General features: G+C 53.5%; 1 protein-coding gene across 1 annotated transcript in view; it reads left to right on the forward strand.

The window, feature by feature from the left end:
* Positions 1-20,475, forward strand: part of DLGAP2 (DLG associated protein 2) — a 144,885-nt gene that overhangs the window by 78,626 nt on the left and 45,784 nt on the right. Inside the window, exon 5 of the mRNA XM_032593031.1 lies at positions 6,145-6,364. Within this exon, the coding sequence (XP_032448922.1) occupies positions 6,145-6,364 (220 nt within the window). The remainder of the gene's footprint in view (positions 1-6,144; positions 6,365-20,475) is intronic.

Raw genomic sequence — 20,475 nt, forward strand, 5'->3', positions numbered from 1 at the left:
TCCTTCCTTCCTTCCTTCCTTCCTTCCTTTCCCTTCCTTCCTTCCTTCCTTCCTTCCTTCCTTCCTTCCTTCCTTCCTTCCTTCCTTCCTTCCTTTCTGGAGTGCAGTCAACAGGATGTTACCTTAGATTCAGGCTACACATAGTGATTTGACTCTCACACACTGTGCGGAGCTCACCATCTGTCCTGTTACGTTGCTGGCACAATGTAATGACCTCCCCCCCACCATGCCTGTTATTCCTGTGACTCATTTGCTCCATCAGAAGCCTGCACCTGCCGCCCCCTTCACCCATTTGGCCCAGCCCCCCTCCCCATCCCCCATCCCCAGCAACCATGTTTGTTCTCCCTGTTTATGGGTCTGATTCCGCTTTCTCTCTGTTTTCACTTGCTCTCAACAAACAGATTCCAGTTGAACGCACACCATACCTCTTCAGACATTCCTATGAAATAGTTTCCCTGGGGCTCCTCATCATTATTTTCCAGACACATAAGCCATGTACTACCCTCAAGTATGTGTGTTTTTGGTGAACCCAAGCTGGGATTTCCAAAAATACGTCAGTAAAAAAAAAAACACACTCTCACACCTTTCTGTATCTGAAAAGATTCGTCGTTGTAAATAATAGCAACAGTAGACCAGTTGGTTGTTTTACAGACTCTGAGGACTTTGATTCCAATTGCTGAGTTCTAGGATAGGACTTTACATTGCGCTCCAGTTTTAATTCTGAAAAAAGCATATAGTTCCCTAAGATACTCCCGGCACCCTGGTGGTGGGTGGGGCCGTTTCACACGTGGGAACCGATCTATAGTCATTGTGTGTCCGACCCTGGCCAGTGCACTCCAAGTCAGGGAGGAAGAGGCAGTTCCCAGTAACCGAGGACGATGCCTTTGGGGTGCTGCCTCTGGTGAACCCCTCATGTCCCTGAGACACTTGGCTTGGTTGCCAAGCTGCAGAAGTTCACCCATCGTCTTTAATACTCAACGTCTCTCGAGCAGCAAACATGAAATTAAAAGTCTAACTGAGCCCCTGTAAGACTTGCTTATCTCTGAGCCATGCTGTGAGTTGAACTTGAGTCTTTGAGCTCAGGTCCGGCTTCTCTGAGCTCACGAACCGGGGAAGAGTCCGCGTAGGCGTTTGGAGGGTCTGGGATGATGCCCTGGGGTTGCCGGCGGTGAGCGTCCAGGACGGTAATAGTACACGTGCGGTTACACCTGCCCAGTGACCAGCTTGAGGGATGGAATTTGTTTTTAACCATGAGAGTTCTTTCCTGGAGGAATCTCACTGAAAACGCTAGAAACGCACATTGACATGATGCGTTTCAGGAGGCGTTGGCATGACACAGGCCACCTGGGTGCAGACGCGCTGTGTGCCTGAGCCGTCTGGGCCGTCGCTTCGGCGCCGACCCTTCCCTGGCCTTTCCTTATCTCCCTGGGGTTCACCAGTTTGTCAGCCCATCGGACAGGAGACCCCAGCACTGTTCTTATTCTCAGCACGACATCCCTGTGGTTTCAGAGAACACAGTGGGCTTGTTGGTTGTACCCCCACCACATGTAATGTCTGTCCGGCTGGGTCTAGACCTTACCCGGAAGAATGACCACGTTCTCCATTTCCCAGAAATGCACGGGGAGCGATAGGCTTGAAGACCACCTAGTCCTCCACCATCTGGTAAATGATAGTGTGCTGGCGGTGTGGTCCCCATCAGTGTGATGAGCTCTGCCAGTGACTGTCACCCAGGGCCACCCAGCAGGGCACGACCTTGTGGTTTCCTGGCAGACGCAGTCCCCAGCCACATGAACTGAGCTGCTTCCCGGCTGTACAGAGACTTGGGGACACACAGCAGCGAGGGAGGCCCTGGGTCTCGCAGCAGTCACCTGTCTGACAGCCAGGGCAGACCAGGGGTTCGTGTCTACACCTGGCATGTCCCACGGCCACCCATGGAGACGAGCAGACGGCACCCCAGCCCCGTGCTCTGTGCCACCCTCCCATCCCCTCCATCCCCACCACACCGAGCAGCCTCCTTTCCTGTGTCACCTTGTCATCTTCCCACACCCCATGTGGAAGGCCTGTGTCCCACCTGGAGGGGTCACAAAGCCATGCAGATGCCCACTGCCCACACATGCTGGCACTCCTGGGGTCGGGCGCTCCTTATGAGTCCCAGCCCCCTCCAAGCAAGCTGCAAGGGCACATCCCTACTCATCCTCAGGCTGTGAAGTGGGTCCCCAGACCTCCCCCTGGCCCCTCACTGCAGACGGAAGGCACACGTGGGGAGGCACAGCCGAGCTGCGGTGCAGGAAGGGCACCTCAGCGGGAGTGAAATCACAGCCTCCAGCCAGCGGGGACCTGCCACACTCTCCCCCCACCCCCGGCTGTTCTCACCTTCGGGGCGGCTCTGATGCCCTCCCAGCCTCCCACTGCTCAGGCTGCACATTTGCTTTGTTTCAGTGCGTCCACCATCAGGGTAATTCTGTTTCTCGGAACTGGCAGGTGGTGCTGGGGGTCTGGCGTGTCCTAGAACTTGCAGGTGGTGCTGGGGGTCCGGCGTGGCGGGGACGCTGGGACCTCTGCATCCTGGCCGAAGAAGGGTCCCGGAGCTGGCAGGTGGTGCTGGGGGTCCGGCCTGTCCTAGAACTTGCAGGTGGTGCTGGGGGTCTGGCCTGTCCTAGAACTTGCAGGTGGTGCTGGAGGTCCGGCATATCTGAGAGCTGGCAGGTGGTGTTGGGGTCCGGCGTGTCCTAGAGCTGGCAGGTGGTGCTGGGGTCCGGTGTGGTGGGATCGCTGGGACCTCTGCATCCTGGCTGAGAAGGCACACTTGCCTTCCCCACATCTTCCAGCCACGCCACTGTCTTGTGGCTGCCTTTTCTCTCTTCCTCTTTAAAAACCTCTGGCACTATGATGGCTTCCTTCTTAAAGGAAATTCTTAAAAATTGTGGTAAAATATCTGTAACAGAACTTACCATCTTGACCGTGTTTCAGTGTGCAGGTCAGCGGTGTCACATGCTCGTTCAGTGCCCCTCACCGTCCATCTCCAGACCTCTTCTGTCTGGCAGAATGCAGACTCTGTCCCTACCAAACACTGGCCGGTGTCCCCGGTGCCACCACCTCCGTGTCTCTGTGGACGTGAGTCCCCTGGACCTCCAGCCAGCGGACTCACCCGGCGTCTTTCCTTGTATGACTGGCTTCTTTCCCCCGGCAAGTGCCCTCACGGTCCGTCCACATCACAATGACAGTCCACCATGCACGTGTGGGTTTACAAGTATATGTCCTCCCCAGTCCCTGCTTTCAGTTCCTGTGGGTAAATATCCCAAAGTGGCCTCACCGGACCACAGCGGTTCTACGTTTAATCTCTGGAAGAACCGCCACCCTGTTTTCCACGGTGGCCACGTGCGGGGCCGTGTCTGCTCGCCATCTGTCACGACCTCTGCAGAGCCCACCCCCGGCTCTGCCACAGACTGGACAGTCACCCTGTCACCCCCACTTCCCCAGCTTGCCCCGCTTTGGCTGTTCCGTGCCCACATTTTCCAGAAGCAGGCCCGGTTGTGTTCTGAGTTCATGGTTCACGAAGGGAGACAGAGGAAGCCTCAGGCCACACTGATTGTTTTCCATAGCTTTTACCCCACTGGCTTGGCACCCTCCTGGGATTCCCGGGGACCAAGCCGTGGTTTGAGTCCCAACGTAAAACGACACCCACTTTCCCCAGTCCCCCTCAGGCTGGGTGAGCGCATCAGCTCTCAGAGGACAGAGCATTTCAGGTCCTCTCTGGACCAAGTCTTGAGATCCTTCTCAACTACTTCTATTTGTCTGGGAGAAATGAGTCACCTTCATTTCTAGAACCTCACGGATGTGTTTCTGTAGCTGTGAGTACTAGCCAAGTGGTCCTCGCTGAGATTTTAGCCTTTAAGATGCATGAGCAGGTGTGATGGTGTCCTGCCTCAAGGACAGAGCTCCTGGCCCGCGGTGGGTTTGCAGGAGGGGGTCCGTGAAACCCCGCGGCCAGGGTGCTGGGGACGCTGGTGCCATCACTCAGAGTTTGGCCTTTTCAGGCTGTCTGATGTGGGTCTTTGACATATATGGCATGAAACGATCCGAGGCTTCTTGATATAATTCCCCATAAGGGAAAACAGAGTGTAAGAAATGTGTAGTCAGGAAATGTCATGTTTCAACCCAGCAGGTGTGTGTCCCACAAGCTTCGTCACTGGGAACGTGAGGCTGTCACGATGGGAGTGTCGTGCTTTGTCCTGACCCTGATCTGTCTGCCCCTCTCCAACTTCAGAAACCTTCCTCTGGTCTTTTCTGTCGATGCGACCCAGAGATTCTCCTCCTCACACTGGGGGCCAGGCAGCCGGCCTGCCTTCCTCCCCCCCCGACACACACACACACACACACACACACACACACACACACACACACACTTTCCTCCACCATCTCCAGAACGAGAGAGGGTTATGCTCGCTCTGTGAAGGGGGCCATTTCCCAGCATGTCAGGAGCCCCACGTGGTGCCAGGCAGGGCCACGTCCAGGTCTGCAGTTAGAGATTCTGGAAGAAAGCAGGTTTTCCTTCCTGTTGGAGGGGAGATCAGCTTCTCTCGCCCGCTTTCACCCTGCAAACAGGCAGAGCACAGGTACTGAGCTGGTGTCTTTATCTGTGAGCATCACGCAGGGTGTTCTGGAAGTCGTGGGTGGCCTTCCCGGCAGTGGGATAGCACATTGGGACATTGGGGTGTGAGAGGCGGACACAGCAGGTGCAGGACGGAGGCAGGACGATGACAGCAGGGGGTGCTGGGCATGGAGAAGCCACCTGAGAAGCAGGGCAGATGTCCCGGGCGGCGTGGGCCCCTCCCAACACCCAGGGCAGGAGGGACGGGCCGGGGACCGATCTGGAGGGACAGCAGAGGCCACGGGGTGCCCCCTCAGCCCTTGCCGCCTCCCTGTGCACTGAGCCTCCCCTCCCAGCCCCGGCCGGTGCACGGGGACTTCACCAGCAAGCATCCCGCCCGTGCACACGTGCTAACCCACGCGTGATTCCCCCGAGGGGTGTACCCAACACAGGAGTAGCCGGGGAGGGCTCATTTATCAACGTCCCTTTCAGCCTAACACGTGACCCACCCCGAGAGCCCTGCCCGCGGACCCGTGAGCCTCCCGTCCTCACCGACGAGTGGCTAAGCCGTTAAGCTTTTCTTTCCTGACATCTCACCTGCTCCGCACCCCGTTCTCTTCATCCTGGCTCTCCTGCACACCTCCCTTCACTGGGCACCCAGATGAAGCCTGTAGGTCTGTAGGTTTGGCTCTTGGGAGACGCACAAGGATCACTATCCAGGAATGGCAGGAAAAGTGTGTCCCCTGCTAGTGCTCACTGACCCCACGCAAAGTCCCTCTAGCCAACCCGATGGGCGTGCCCCTGTGTGCCCGGCACCTGCAATCCCGCGCCTGTCCAAAGCCTCGATGTTTTCTTGACACATTTGGACCTTTTAGGTTCCCAGGGTGACTCGATACCTGGAAATTAAACTGCAGGCGTGAAAACTGTTACTTCACCTGCTAAATTGTCAAAGGAAGCGAGTCTCCTAACATCCCAGGCCGAGTAGCAGCACGGGCAGGACGCACATGGCACAGGCTGGTGACGAAGCGATGGACACCCCGCTGGCCGTGTCTTTCTCTCCTGGACCCGCGGTCCTGCTGCTCCCCTGGGGAGAAGGAGATGAGCTTCCTGCCAGATGTGTGCTTGGTTTCCACGACGATGCATAGGGGCAGGCTCAGCTCCTAGAGTTGCTGGGCCATGGACAGCCTGGAATGGTGACAGAGGCGCCGGGGTCGGGACGGAGTGGGGACCAGCGGTGTGTGCTCACTGACCGCCCAGATGCCAAGCTCCACCCGCGTCCTGTCTTCTGTCCTGGGCGGTTCCAGCAGGCCACCCTTTCAGCCACCCTCAGGGGCCCTCAGAATTTCAGTAACATCTCAGAAGTGACATTTTTCTTAGTGTTTGTGAGAAATAACCCAGGAAAAGCCCTTCCCTCAGCTTAATGGAGCCCCAAGGCCAATTTCCAATTAACTCTGCTGAAGAGACAGTACCTCAAGGTCAGGGTGAGTTTTGTTCTTTCTTTTTCTCCCGTGACCTGGCCACATCTCGCCATCACCTGTGCATTCTTGTTCCAGATGAGCGAGGCAGAGATGAACGGGCAGTTCGAGTCGGTGTGTGAATCTGTCTTCAGTGAAGTCGAGTCCCAGGCCATGGACGCCCTGGACCTTCCCGGATGCTTCCGGACGCGCAGCCACAGTTACCTCCGAGCCATCCAAGCTGGTTACTCCCAGGACGACGAATGTATTCCCGTGATGACGCCCTCCAACACCACCCCAACTGTCAGGTCCACAGCAGGTAAAGCCGCCCTTTCCGCCTTCCTGGTGAGAACCATGCAGGGGTGCGGTCTCCATCCGAGAGGAGCAGGCGCACCTTCGCCGCACACGCGATACACTCTCCGAACGTTTGGTAACTTTCCCAAATTGCATTTGTCCCATTTTCCTATTTGCAACGGTCTTTCGAAACACTTCTTTTGTCGATAACCTTTCTTTTTTTCTCAGAATGCAATCTCTTAGGTATCAAAGTTCTTGCAAATAATCAGGTACAACTTCTGTAAAGTTTTCTGCAGGAAAAAAAGTTTAAGGGCTGACATTTAGAAAGTGACTGTGCTTTAAATACCAAGGTTTAATAGATTGCAGTAAAACTCGAGCAGACGTGCAGTGACTCCGGGGCTCCCTCACCTTCTCCTCCCGTCTGAGTGCCGCCTGGTGGGCAGATCCATAAACATGATTCACCACTTGGAGCAGATCCTTCCTTCATGTAAATTCACTAATCATCCCCTTCAGTGTCACAGTTTGCTTCCATTCTTATGGGAAACCATATCCACCCCTTTGAAAATTTACCACCTACACGAAATATCAGCGCCCAGTATTTCCCTGCGCTGTTACTGTTTCTGTAACATAATGAATATACATGGCCTGGAGAAACCATAAAACACAGCAAGCCATAAACGTTCGCCGAGCCCCACATAAAGGCCAAGCGGAGAAAGTCAGAAACGGGCAGAGTTGGGGAGCGAGGTCATCTGAACACTGTCGGAGCAGGGAGGGGACAGTCTGAGAAGAGAGCTGTGGGGGCGTGGTGGTGATCGAGGAGCAGGGTGAGGAGGAGGGAGGGCTGCGGCAGCTCAGGGAGGGGCATCCCCACCGTCCTGCCACTTCGGGAGAGGACGGCACGTGGTTGGCTAGCAGCAGACGGGAAAGGACACCCTGGACGCCAGCCTTGTTTTTCAGGATGCTGGCCCTCGAGCACCTCAGACTTGTCGACTTGCTGACTCTCAGATTTCAGAAGTAGCTGTGAATAATTCATCAAAGGGCATGTGTGTGTGGGTCCTCAGTGATCTTCTTGTGTGGCCGGGGGCACCCAAGTGGAGGGTTGGTGACACTTCTTGACCGTGAAGCCTTGGGGTGTTCGGAAGAGGTGCACAGGACCGTGGGGTGCTGCGTCCCCAAAGCACAACTCTGTGGAGATGATAGGGCAGTGCCGTGGGCATGCCCCGTGTGACATCTGTCACAGATGTGCCACTGTGATGGGGCCTGTGGGTGGTGGGGATGAGCCTCCGGGCCTCCTCCTAGGTGCCCTGTATCTTAGGAAGTCCGTGACACCCTGCAGCGAGGTCATGGACCACCCCCCACACTGTGGCCTTTGTGGGAAATGGCCACATTAGGAACTTAGGGAGGTAATGAACTTCACAAGCACTGCCTTTTAAAAAGTACACTTTTGGAGATCTTTACTGATCTACTCGCCAATATTTGTTGAATGTCTCGTATAAGCAAGTGACAGTCTCTTTCACGGTCTTCAGAAATGCTTTGAAACGATAATTACCTGGCAGAAAATGACTTTATCGTGTTTGTCGTTATGGGAGAATAAAAATAAGACAGTTTTCATAGAGATCACGCAAGAACCCGTGCAGAACTCACGCTAAAACTCTGATTTGTGTCATTTTCCCGAATATGTTGTTGAGTTCCCAAAATGTACGCACCAAATAAGTCCCAAAACATACTTCCCTCCAGAGTTTCTACCAGACCTTGGCCTAGTTACTGAGCCAAGATCTCCTCCAGGCCAGAGGGGACAGGGTGCAGACTTGGGGAAGGGTCTGAGAAACAGGTGACCTGCTGGGAATCTCATTCTGCAGACACGGAAAAGGGGTCATTATTCCACCCATTTCCGGTTTTACCCTAAGCACTGCATATATTTTTTTCATTTTTTTTTTATGTTTATTTATTTCTGAGACAGAGAGAGACAGAGCATGAGTGGGGGAGGGGCAGAGAGATAGAAGGAGACACAGAATCCGAAGCCGGCTCCAGGCTCCGGGCTGTCAGCACAGAGCCCGACGCGGGGCTCGAACTCACAGACCGTGAGATCATGACCTGAGCCAAAGTCGGTCACTCAACCAACTGAACCACCCAGGTGCCCCACACTGTGTATATTGATAATCTCACTTCCCAGATAGAATTGGGAGGGTGCAGCAGTTGTCTGGTTAATAAGATGAATGAAAAATCCCTACCTGCAACTTCATAGAAATACAAAAGTTTGGGGGAAAACCATCCAACGACACAGGATGTAAATGCCCGCTAAGCTTCCGATCTGATTCAGAGCTTCGTGTCTGAATCTTCGAGGCAAAATGTGATCTCAGTCGTTTTATATTAAAATAGTTAGAAGATCGTAGAGCAACGTTGACATTTCATAGTTACATGGGTAGGTGTGTGTGTGTGTGTGTGTGTGTGTGTGGAGAGAGAGAGATTATTTTGACAAATTGATTTTCTTTTATGGTTCTAAAACTCTCTTGAAAATAATTCCAAAACAAGCTATTTTCAAAATCATTCACAGTGATTATTTGGAAGTCTCAGATGTATTTAAATATGTATTTAAATATGTTTCTTTTTGCGGCTTGAAAAGTGGAAGCTGCTGTCATGAGGCTATGTCCCCTTGAACAAGGATGAACGTGTGATTTTAATATGCATCTAGTAGCCATTAAGTATCAAATATGTGCATGAAAGGTTTATTAAGAATGTGAAAATATGTGTCAGACATTCTATTTTAAACACTGACAGGTGGGTGCCACCAGGAATGGGTGCTGGCTAGGAGGGACTGGATGTCACCTGTTTTGTCCCTCGGCCCTTAAAGGCACGTGGAGATTCAGCCGAAACAGAGTCTGTTCCTGTGCTGTCCAGGGACCCCCGAGAGGCGTGGACCACGTTTCTCCTGCACTGTCTTTCATTATAAGGAATACACCTATCGATTAGTGTCCTGTCCTTAAACGGAGCGGTTTTCAAAACATCTAACTTTCATTTCACACATGGTTTCTTTCTCGTCGGTGAAATGATTTATCAGAAAGATCTACTTGTCTAAATGTGCATTTCACCCAACTTTTCTAGGGAGAGTGTGTCGTTGATATTATGGAGGAAAATGCTATGACATTAGATTATAATGATTTTTCTCTGGGTCAAAAGTTCTTTCAACAAGTATCACAGCTGATTCTAAAGTCATTAAAACAAAGGGAAAATCCATACAAAGCATGAACAGAGGAAACAGCCATAAATTTATTTTTATCCTGTTGTTTATATTCCAATAATAACCTGCCCCTCAGGGGGGCGTGTAAGGATCTGCTTCCAAGATGTCCTGGCTTCTAGGGTCTGACCGCCTTCCCAATACGCCCCCAGCCACATGGCCCATTTCCGTCACCCACCGCGTCTCCTTCTCGGACTCTGGCACCCTCGCCTCCCTCACGTAAGGGCCTGTGATGCCATCGGGCCCCACACGACCCAAGGGTGGCGTGCAAGGCGACGTAGTTACGGTCCCAGAGGTTAGATGTGGACATCTGGGGGCGTGGGCATCCACACCACCCTAACAGGACTACCACGTCGTTATAGTAAATATTGGCTGGCGCACGCGTGAGCGGATGGTCGGATGGACGGATGGACGGATGGACGGAGGGGGTCTTCTCTGGAACCACACCAGGAGATCTTCCTCTCAGTCACACAGAAGCATGGGGTGCCCACTGCTCTGCTGGGCGTGTACTAAATCCAAGCTCCTCCTGCTGACGGGAAACCAAATCCAGTCGAGGCTCCCGGCCAGGAGTGTCGTGAATCCCCTGACCTGTGGAAAGGTGACGTGGAGGGCTCCCCTCCATGCTCTCCTGGAAGCGGACGTCCTGCCACAGCCACGTCTCTGACCTCATTGCCACGTGTGGCGTCTGAGGTTCGGGGACAAGGGATGAAGACTGGGACGTTCGCATCCTTTGTGGGTCTGGCCGTGGTGCTGAGATCCGTGGAGGTTAGCAGTTGTGTCTGCAGAGCTCTTACGTGGCGGCTCCCCCTGGCCTGTGGACTTGCACGTCAGAAGAAGTCAGGATACGTTGGGACATGGTCTGTGCGATTCTAATTGCCTGTGATTCCTTGGACTATATAACCTCCGGGTCAACGAGCGAAAGACAGCCTCCACCCTCAGGACCAGTGAGCGAAACTGTGCAGACAGTTACCTGGACACAGAGGAGGGGGCCCTCAGTTTACCTGGCTGGTGGCGGGCAAGTCCCAAGAATGCAATGTGCTCTTCCCTCCAAAAGCACCGCGATTCGAGTGTTTCTCGCCTCTTAGACACATGCACCCATCCACTCACCCACAAAGGAGAGCGGTGTGAGCGACCCCGTCGTGCGGTCCAAACTTGTCAAGGGGATGAGTCGTGGTGGGACTGACACTAGACCCACAGACCCCAGACTCACGGTCCGGGATTCTTCTTTACGACTGTCCGCAATTCACTTCATCCCTTGCCTAAAACGGGGAGGGGGGAGGTTGGAGGGTACAGGTGCGTGGCGGTTCAGTCAGAGATCCACGCGGGAAATTCTGTGCCGCCATCACGACAGCCACGACGACCTTAGTTACTCTAAGAGTTGTTTAACTTCTTGGAAGGAAGCCAGCCAAACCGGTCCCTTCACACCCCGTAAAATGAGTACCCGGGGGTGAACAAGGAAGCAAGTGCCTGCGTGCGTAAGCCGACAGCTGGGCCAGGGAGTCATTCAACCACACGGTGGGGGCCACGGAAGCTGCCTCGCGTGCCCTGCGAATAGCCACATGCTCCACCGCGTGACCCCTCTGTGCTGCACACCCGTGGCGTGCTCCCTGGGCCTCTGCATGGCCTTCTAACTGGCCCCCCTCTTGGACTTCTCATCGCTGCCCACCCCACACTCCACACTCCTACGATCTTCTTTCTAAAAATACGGCCCCCCAAAATTAATAGAACAGAGTTAAATACAATATAAACCATAGCCCGACGCAAACATACCCGCCTGGCACCCTCTCTCTCGGCTTCCTGTTGGCAGCGAGTGAAGGGCCATTCCCTGTGGGGCCGTCTGACCCTGGGTGACCTGACCCAGGCTCGCCCCACAGCTCCCCGTCACCTCGGCTGGTACCCACTCACCTGAGACCCTCTCACTGCCGAGCTTTGCACACGCTCTGCCCAGCCCAGAACTCGCTCCTCTGGCTTTTTTTTTTTTTTTTTTTTTTCAACGTTTATTTTTGGGACAGAGAGAAACAGAGCATGAACGGGGGAGGGGCAGAGAGAGAGGGAGACACAGAATGGGAAACAGGCTCCAGGCTCTGAGCCATCAGCCCAGAGCCTGACGCGGGGCTCGAACTCCCGGACCGCGAGATCGTGACCTGGCTGAAGTCGGACACTTAACCGACTGTGCCACCCAGGCGCCCCTCCCCTGGCTTTCTGTATGTAATTCCTAGCTATGCCTTAAGATGCAACTGTGAAATCCTTGCTTCCAGAAGGCCTTCCGTGATTCATTCTCCTGATCAGTTTAGGTGCCACATAAACTCCTTCCTCCCCACTCCCTGATCAGACAAGTTCCAACAAAAAAGTATTTATTAAAACCAAGAAATCCCAGCGTTCATTTATTTTTAAAATGAACTTCCTTTGAAAGATGTAGAGATATTAGATGCCCAAAACTTGAGGCTATGGTTATATTCACTATTTCATATACTTACAACATCTCATAAATGTATTTGAAAAACATTGATATTATGGCTTTTATTCCTTATAACATGTTAGTTTTAAAAGCATTATATTGAGACAAGTTATAAAAATTCAAAAAAATTCATAAAACATCCTGAGCAGGTTGAAAAGAAAATACTTTTCCTCTCTCAGGAAAGAAAATACTGTAGCAATGCAATGCTTTTAAATCACATCTCCAAAAGTCAGTATTTAGTTTTCTTTCTGTGCGATGATGTAGGGTATAAATTAATGTTAGAAATGAGAAGAATCTGATCAGAAAGTCCTATGTATACCTTTGAGTTTACGATTATCCAGACCTAATAATGTCACATATGCTATCTTTAAAATGCACTTTAGAAATTATGATTCATTTGTTACTTTTGTAACTTCAGATTCCTTTCTTTGCTTATGGGTTCCAAGAGACACTTAAGACAACTTAATGTGACAATTTTGGACTTACTCAAAAATGGTATGGTTTCTGATTAGGAGTTCCTAGATTCTGGAGAATGAGCCTTTTTTTAAAAAAATTATCCTTTGGTTAGTTAACTATATGTTAACTAACTGCAATTTAAATTAAAATTTGAAAAAAAAAAAATACCCAAGCAAAGGATGAACTGAATCACAATACTGATGTCAACGTTAGTTAGAACTGCTCACTTTATTTTTTTTTTAATTGTTTTTGAGATAGAGAGAGAACGGGGGAGGGGCAGAGAGAGAGAGAGGGAGACACAGAATCCAAAGCAGGCTCCAGGCTCTGAGCCGTCAGCACAGAGCCCGACGCGGGGCTCGAACTCACGGACAGCGAGATCGTGACCTGAGCCGAAGTCGGACGCTTTTAACTGACTGAGCCACCCAGGTGCCCCATTTGTAAAAATGAATTTAAATGGAAGTTTCTTACCCCTAATTATTACGAATTTGACATGCACTTTGTATTAACTATTAGGTTGAAAATAAAACGTAGTTCAAAAAATCACCCTTTGAAGCATCATCCGTGTATGAAGGGAATCGGGCTTCTGGCTTCCAGCCCGTCCGGGCCACTCCGGCCCTCCCGCTGTGTCATGCACACCCGGGGGAGTTTTGCTCTGCGCTGCTGGTTGAGGACGAAAGCGTGGTTGTTCTGAGGAATGTCGGAAAATTACAAGTGTGACACCTGACGGTTAACCTTCTGTGTCACCTTGACTGAGCCAGACATTTAGTCAAACACTATTCTAGGTGCTTCTGTGAGGGTGTGTTTTTTGTTTCTTGTTTTTTGTTTTCTGCTGAGTGAACATTTGAATCGGTAGACAGAGAAAGCAGAGGGCCCTCCGGGTGGGCCACATCCAGTCAGTTGAAGGCCTGTCTAGAACGAAAAGCTGACCCGCCCATGAGTAGGAGAGAATTCCTCCTGCCTGACTGTCTTCAAATTGGGGAATCAGCTTTTTGCTCCCTGGAAACTTGAACTGATACGTGGACTGCTGCTGAGTCTCTGGCCCCCCAGCTTCGGGCCACTGCAGCACCCACTCTCCCGGGGCGCCAGCATGCTGACTCTCCCTGCACACCCTGGGTCTGGTCAGCCCCCATACTGCGTGAGCCGGCTCCTTATGCCAAATCTCTGGGCGAACGTACATGGACCTCCCTTTGCGGTTCTTTTTCTCACACAGCCCCAGCCCATACAGTGTGCTCCCGGCGTACTTCTGTGGCTCCCTAGTTAAAATGGTCAGACTGGTAGCTCAGAGGGTTTTTACCAACAGCCCTTCACTCTGGCACACGACTTAGATGTTAAAAAGCTAAATCAGAAACTGTTGTCCTCATGGCTGGGGACAGGGGAGGGTTCGTCAGAATGAAAGGTGTCAGGGAGCCCGGGTAGCTATGTCAGTTAAGTGTCCGACCCTTGATATTGGCTCAGGTCGTGATCTTGGTTCATGGGATCGAGCCCCAAGTGGGGCTCTGTGCTGACAGCACAGGGATTGTCTCTCTCCCTCTCACTCTCTCTCAAAATAAATAAATAGACTGTAAAAAATAAAATAATAAAGTGAAAGGTGTCACGGATGTCCAGAAGCTACATTTGTGACATAAACAGGTATCCAAAAGTGTTAAAAACCCCATTAATTTCAGAAATATCCAGGTGACAGGTGTTACGCGGCTGCAGGGAGCTGGCCTCCAGGACGACGGGCTCCCCGTGGGAAAGTCTGGCCGAGGCTCGGACGGGAGCGTGAATGTTTGCTACCTTCCAGAGCCCACACTCTCCCCGCGGCCGTGGGCACCAACCAGCCAAGGAAATCCCGCCTGGCTGTGCACACTGGGGCCTGAGATCGGGTTCCGCCAGCCACCAGGACTGTGTGCCACGCCAGGGGGCTAGTCAGCCAGGCCTGTCAGGAGCAGAGGGAGCCAGAAGGCACACGAAACTCCAGTTTAAAAAGGAGAAGTAGGGGTGAGTGCTGGATGAGCCCACAGGGAAGGGAGAGAGAGGTCAAGCTTCAGAAGTGACCCGAAGCTCAGAGGGCACACAGCCTCGGTTTGTGGGGCTCGCCCGGTGCGGACGGTCGGGGCTGCAGAGGCCTGCGGGGTTAAAGGCGTGTGGTCCCAGGGACACAGCATCCGTTGTGCTCTCCCGGATGCGTCCACACTGGGAGGAGGAAGGCGGCCGCACCCTGTCGCTCTGTCGGCGGCCACTTGCTCCGGAGCCGATGTCCCATGGGGAGGCCAGGGCCCAAAGCGTCCCTAATACATTCAAGACTCGAGGCTGCGTGAACGTAGGTGGGTTAAATAGCGGGTCTCTATCTTTACTAACCTCTGACTGGAGGAGTCCCCTCAGTTACGCACCAACATACCCACCTCCCCGTGACTTGGTCAGCACAGGACTCAGACGGCGACAACCCTCAGTTCTTGGCGCTGTCTCAACACATCGTTTGCGTTCATCAGGCTTTGAAATCCCAGCAGTTGTTCGTCCTGACACCAGTCTCGTCACTGCACCAGTGCGCACGTTACCTCAAAGGTTCGGTAACTCTGATGACTGTATTTCCGCATAAGCTTTTTAATCCTCTGCATTTTATGTTCTGGGGTTAAAACATTATCTTGAGAAGGAGTCCGTGGGCACTGCGCTGCTGAGGGGTCAGAGCTCGCGGGAAGGTCGGGCGCCCTGCTCTGGCCACCACGCGTCACGGTGGGTGTGACGCGCTCTGGCCACCAGGCGTCACGGTGGGGTGTCTCTCCCCACAGCAGTGAGGCCAGACATGCTCAGTTTTCCATATTTGTAGTCATTGGTTTTCTTGTAGATAACTGCTATCAGAGCTTTTTGTTTGTGTGTTGTCTTCCGCTGCTAAAACGGAGGGGCTATGAGAGCAGGCACCTGTTAGGAGTGGTCAGACATGCTGTCAGAAACATCCAGAACAGGGTCCACACGTAGAAGGGCTTGCATGCATCACATGAGAATGACCCCGCATCTTCCATGGCTGGAGGGATTTGTCGGACTCACACAGATTATCCTCGCGGGATAGCTCCTCCCTCGGCTGTGTCACACCCAACACCAGGGTAACAACCTGGACCCTAAGGAGTCCCAGGGGTGGGTTTCTTCCCCCCGACACTGCTGGTCCCACAGGACATGCCTCGTCCCAGGTGTCATATCACCCCCAGTGTGGCAGCAAAGCACCGTGGCATGGGAAGCCCACGCTTTGCTCGTGGCGGGGCTGTGTCACGGTGAGCTGGTCACAGAGGCGTCTCCGGCTCAACCCAGCAGCTCCAATGACACCAGCTGGCAACCACGAATCCCATTATTATTTCCAACAGCACCGGTACTGACGAGCTGGGACATCCTGCCCGAAGCAGTCACAAACTCCGTTACAGGCCATCATTTATCTTTAGTTAATGTACTTCCCAGGACTGACCGAAGGCCACGCCTGTGCTGGAGGCCCTTGGGGAGACTGTCCGGGTGAATTTAGGGCCCCCCAATCTCCTCACCTACCCCCATGCGGCACAGGACTCCATGGATATTTGCTGAATGCATAAATAATGGACTTAAGAATCTACAGCTTATAAAATATTTAAATCCATTTAGATGAACAGTTTGCACTGACTTAATATTTTAAATTCAATATTTAAGCCCTCCCCCCATGTACTTGGCTATTATCTCCAACATCTAGATGGGTCTTTTTCTTTTAGATCTGCTTCTGTGGGCAGCCCCAGTTGAGAGGCACCCACACATCCTCTAGATGGTCTGTGTGACATATGATTCGACCATCTACGACACAGACGTGCAAGGAGTAATACGGTCATTTATTTTCTTAAATAAATCCAACCCCAGTTCTGAGCGCCTCACCCTCGTGCCTGACACACCAAGAAACACAGCCTCCGTCATTTTGGGGTGAGCCCGGGGCCGAAACAATGGCACGGCTCCCACAAGGCAGCAAGGCCCTCGGGAGCCTGGTGACAGCTGACCAAGATCCCCATGTCCCTGCAGAGGGAGCCCCTCGAGTCTCGTGGATTTCACGGGGCCTCGTCAGGACTGCGGCTGCCCAGAGGCGCACGGGGGCCTCTCCCCAGCTTCCACTGCCCTCCTCCGAGCCTCTGCTCTCGTGCCTCGCCACCCAGACCCCCAGGCACTCTCCCTGTTGAATCGAGGCTGTCACAGAAATCAGGCCAAGGTTACCCTGGAGCTGGCTTCCCCCAGCAAAACCCACAAGAAGTGGAACCCCGGAGCTGGTTTGTGGTGGGAAGGACCTTAGGAGAGAGACAAGCAAGTTGTACCCTAAAGATTACTGTGCAGAGCAGGCCTAAGCAGAGGCCTCCCCAGGATGGGCAGCCGTGCTGGTGACTCCTTCCTCAGACGACATCTGACGCCTCTGAGAACGGGCCCTCCATGGCCCCCTAACTACAGAACGCTGCCTGTGACCCTGCACAGTAAGAATTACTCAGGCATGTGAACCGAATTTGAGGGAACCACCTTTCTCTAAAGTTCCAGATGGCCAAAAGGGAAACACACATGTCAAAAAATTTTTCTAAGTGAAGAAAAAATTCCATCACTAACTTCCTTTTGCCTTCAGGAAGATTCCAGAGCCATTGAAAACTCTGCGAGTGTTGGCTGCCTATCACCTATTTCTAGCCGTGGGATCAGGCCACACAGGGTATGTTTGCTCTTCTTAATGGTCCCCAGTTTGGAGGAAAAGGTTGAATGAGGTGGATTATTTTTGAGCTTACTCTGTGACCTGTTGTTCAGACGCTGAAAATGTAGAGTGCTGCACACACACAGACACACACACACGGTGAACTGGGTTCAGGCGTAAGGACTTGGATCGTGAGATTTGTGCCTCTGTGGATACATGTGGTGAGGAAGTCATCGAATGGAAGACAGGAAACATGCCCCCGTGCGTAAAGCATTCCCCTTTACAATGTTTCATCACATTGCCATATTTCCTCCTGACACAGCCATGAGGACCTAGGACCAGGCTGCACTTCTTAAACATCAGTGATGAACAGAAGGGCTGGAAAGGCCCAGGATTGATCCCGGGGAAGATTTATGCCTCTGTTGCTCCATTGTGGTGTTTTGGATGCTGCGGAGGAAAGAGATAGGAGGTTTGAAGTGATCGATCGGATCAGGTGCTCTCAGGAGTGTAAGGAAGACACCTAGAAGGAAAAGACTCATCAGCGGATCAAGGGGAAGCCCCGTGCTGGCGTGGGCACCTACAGGGCCGCGGACGGCCCCAGCAGCAACCGCACGCGGAGAAGACCCAGAGGGTTCCATTTCCGGTGTTCAGGTCGTCTGGAAACTGTCTCCGTCTATACTGGAGACCTGGCGCTTTCTTGGCCAGTGTACCGGTTCCACGAGGCCATTCGCTGGCTTCCGTCAGATCAGTCACACCAGCAGCCGAATCAAACCCACAAGGATTTACCTCGTGTCTAACTTGTGCAACATACCGGAGAGGCGCTTCGTGCGGTGCAAGGAGACAGAAGGTGAAGCAGAGCGAGACAGTCCAGACTCGTGGGCAGACGGAAGGATAATGATCGTGTTCGGAACTTTGCCACCAACACTGGCTGCACAGCATTCGGTCCTTGCTCGTGATAAATATTAAGTGATCTCAAAAGGTTCTATGATTCATGGAAGAGTCGAATGCTTCTCTGAAGATTTGCAGCACGAGCCTGGATCTTAGACCCTAACTGTGAGGACGCAGGAACCTGCTCCCTCCTGCTCCTTCTTGCACCCTCAGATTTGGTTGTCTCTGGAAGGGTACTCCTAAAAGACCTACCTTCTGGCAAATGGCACTAAAAAAAGATGAGGTACTTTGGCAATTGGGGCTGCGCAAGGGGCAGACACTGTGTGCTTTCGAGAGATCCTCAGGGAGTCTCCGTCTGCAGAGGTGCAGGCGGACGTACAGATGTTGGGACTGATACTGCTGCTTCAGACGCGCATGCCCAGCAGGAAAATCCGCACTCAGCATGACTTCGGGATCACGTGGCCGGTGTTTGGGGGAACGGTGCTAACGTGGAAGGGCATTCACGATCTCCAGTGTACAGCCCGAGGTCCACGTTCTGGGTTACGAAGGTCATCAGACTCTGCACACACTCGAATCCCCAACCTCTGCCCTCTCGGAAGGGCCTGGAGCCTAGGGCACCAGCGTGCGGCTGAGACTCTTGGAGCCCGTTAGCCTCGTGTGGCACGTCTTCATGGGCATCCCCTGGCCCAAAAGAGAGGACTGTGGCCACATCAGTGGAGCCAGAACCCTCGGTGTCGTGTGAACGGCAGTTTCAGCCCGGCTCAAGCCCTGGGTCAGGGAACCCAGCTCCCCCGGGCCACCAGTCAGGACTCCAGTGCCTCCCCGAGAGGCAGAGCCCTGGGGACGGTGTAGACCAGGAAGCCCCAGCTGGGACGCTCGCCCAGAAGGTGGAAGCAGCAGGAACCACAGCACGTAGCAGGCGGGACACAGTTCCTCGTGAACGTGGTCTGCACAGCTGTCCCTCTCCAGCCCGGGGCCCCGGCCTCCGGGGGCTCCACAGGTGGCCCTGCTGTCCCTCTTCACTGCGAACAGGTGCACGGCCCCCAGGGGGAGAGTATGGGGGGTGTCTGCTTCTCTGGGGGGCTGTCGGGCTGCGGGAGAGCTTGGGCTTCACGCTCAATCAGCCCCTCACCTGGTGCAAGACAGCGTTGACAGGCCGCTTGGGGAGCCTGGCCTCCCCGAAAAGGCCTCCTCCGGGGCCGGGGGGCTGTGTTTTGTCCGGCCCCATTAGCCCGCTCATCTCCCCTCCTCCTTCGAGAATTAAGGTGGTCTTGTTTCTAGCCTTGCGTTCATTAACAGGCAGGTGTGGAATTTAGAGACGTTTGTGCTTCTCATTTTTTTTTTAATGATTGCACTCACCTGGTGCTAATGGACTATTAAACTGCACGCTAAGTTTAGGCAGAAAACTAGGCCAGGTTTTATACACAGTGTGGTGTTTTCCAACATTTTAATGAAGTTGCACTTGGAGCCCGTCTGGAGACGTCATGTCTGTGACCTTAGAATCTAATGTATATTTGTAATGTTGCTTTGGTTCGGCGTATCACCCCCGCCCCTGGGAAAGCGCAGCCACCAGGAGAGCAGGGACGGGGGGACACAGTCTGTTCTGTAGTGTCCTGACAGCTGGCATGTTGCAGGTGACGCGTCCACGTCAGGGACAGTCGTGACGGAAGCCCCCTGCCTGGGTTCCCCTGGAGGACGTCTCTGGGGTTCACCCCAGAATCGCATCACTGCTTCTCCAGTTCCAGAAGGCAAGGTCAGGTTATTCTCCTTAGTGAAGGATAACACACGAGGGGGACACAGGGACGGGAGTCAGCCGGCAAACAGAGGAAGTGTTAGGAGCAGTTTCCGGAAAGCTCAGCACCTCGCCACTCGGGCCCCTGCACACCTTCCCTTCCGTGCCCTCGTCTGGAGGCCGTGCTCCCTGACGACTCCTCCGGCAGTTTCCATGCTGGCCTTTCTCTCCATGTGCCTTCGCTGCGGGGTCGTGGAGGACGCGCTGTCCTGCAGACGCCAGATGGCTGTGCCAGGCGCCCCTCCGTTGTGCTCCCCAGGGCACCATTACCAGGGCCGATTTGGAGCAGGCATTTCATTGACCGGCTTGCACACAACCTCGTGTTTGCACCGTCCGTGTTCCTTGCACCGGGTCTGTGAGTCTGTCGGGCGACTGGGACGCCCTGAAGCCCCTGGGCTCCTGACGGTGGTGCCACAACAGAGCCGCCGGACTCTGTTCCCCCGGACAGAGCCGCCAGACAGAGGTCCGGCTCAGGCAACAGAGCTCACCATCCCCCTCAGTGCCCTGTGCCCTGCCAGCTCTCTGGCCGCACGTGCCGTGCGTGCTCGGCTAGCTCACACCAATGCTGCCGATGGATTTCAGCAGCTGGGAAGCTCACGAAGAAGCTCCCTGGCCGGGGAGCTCTGGTTTATTGGCACGGCCGACATGGGCCATCTGAC

This window comes from Lynx canadensis, chromosome B1 (assembly GCF_007474595.2).
Source record: "Lynx canadensis isolate LIC74 chromosome B1, mLynCan4.pri.v2, whole genome shotgun sequence".
Lineage (NCBI taxonomy): Eukaryota > Metazoa > Chordata > Mammalia > Carnivora > Felidae > Lynx > Lynx canadensis.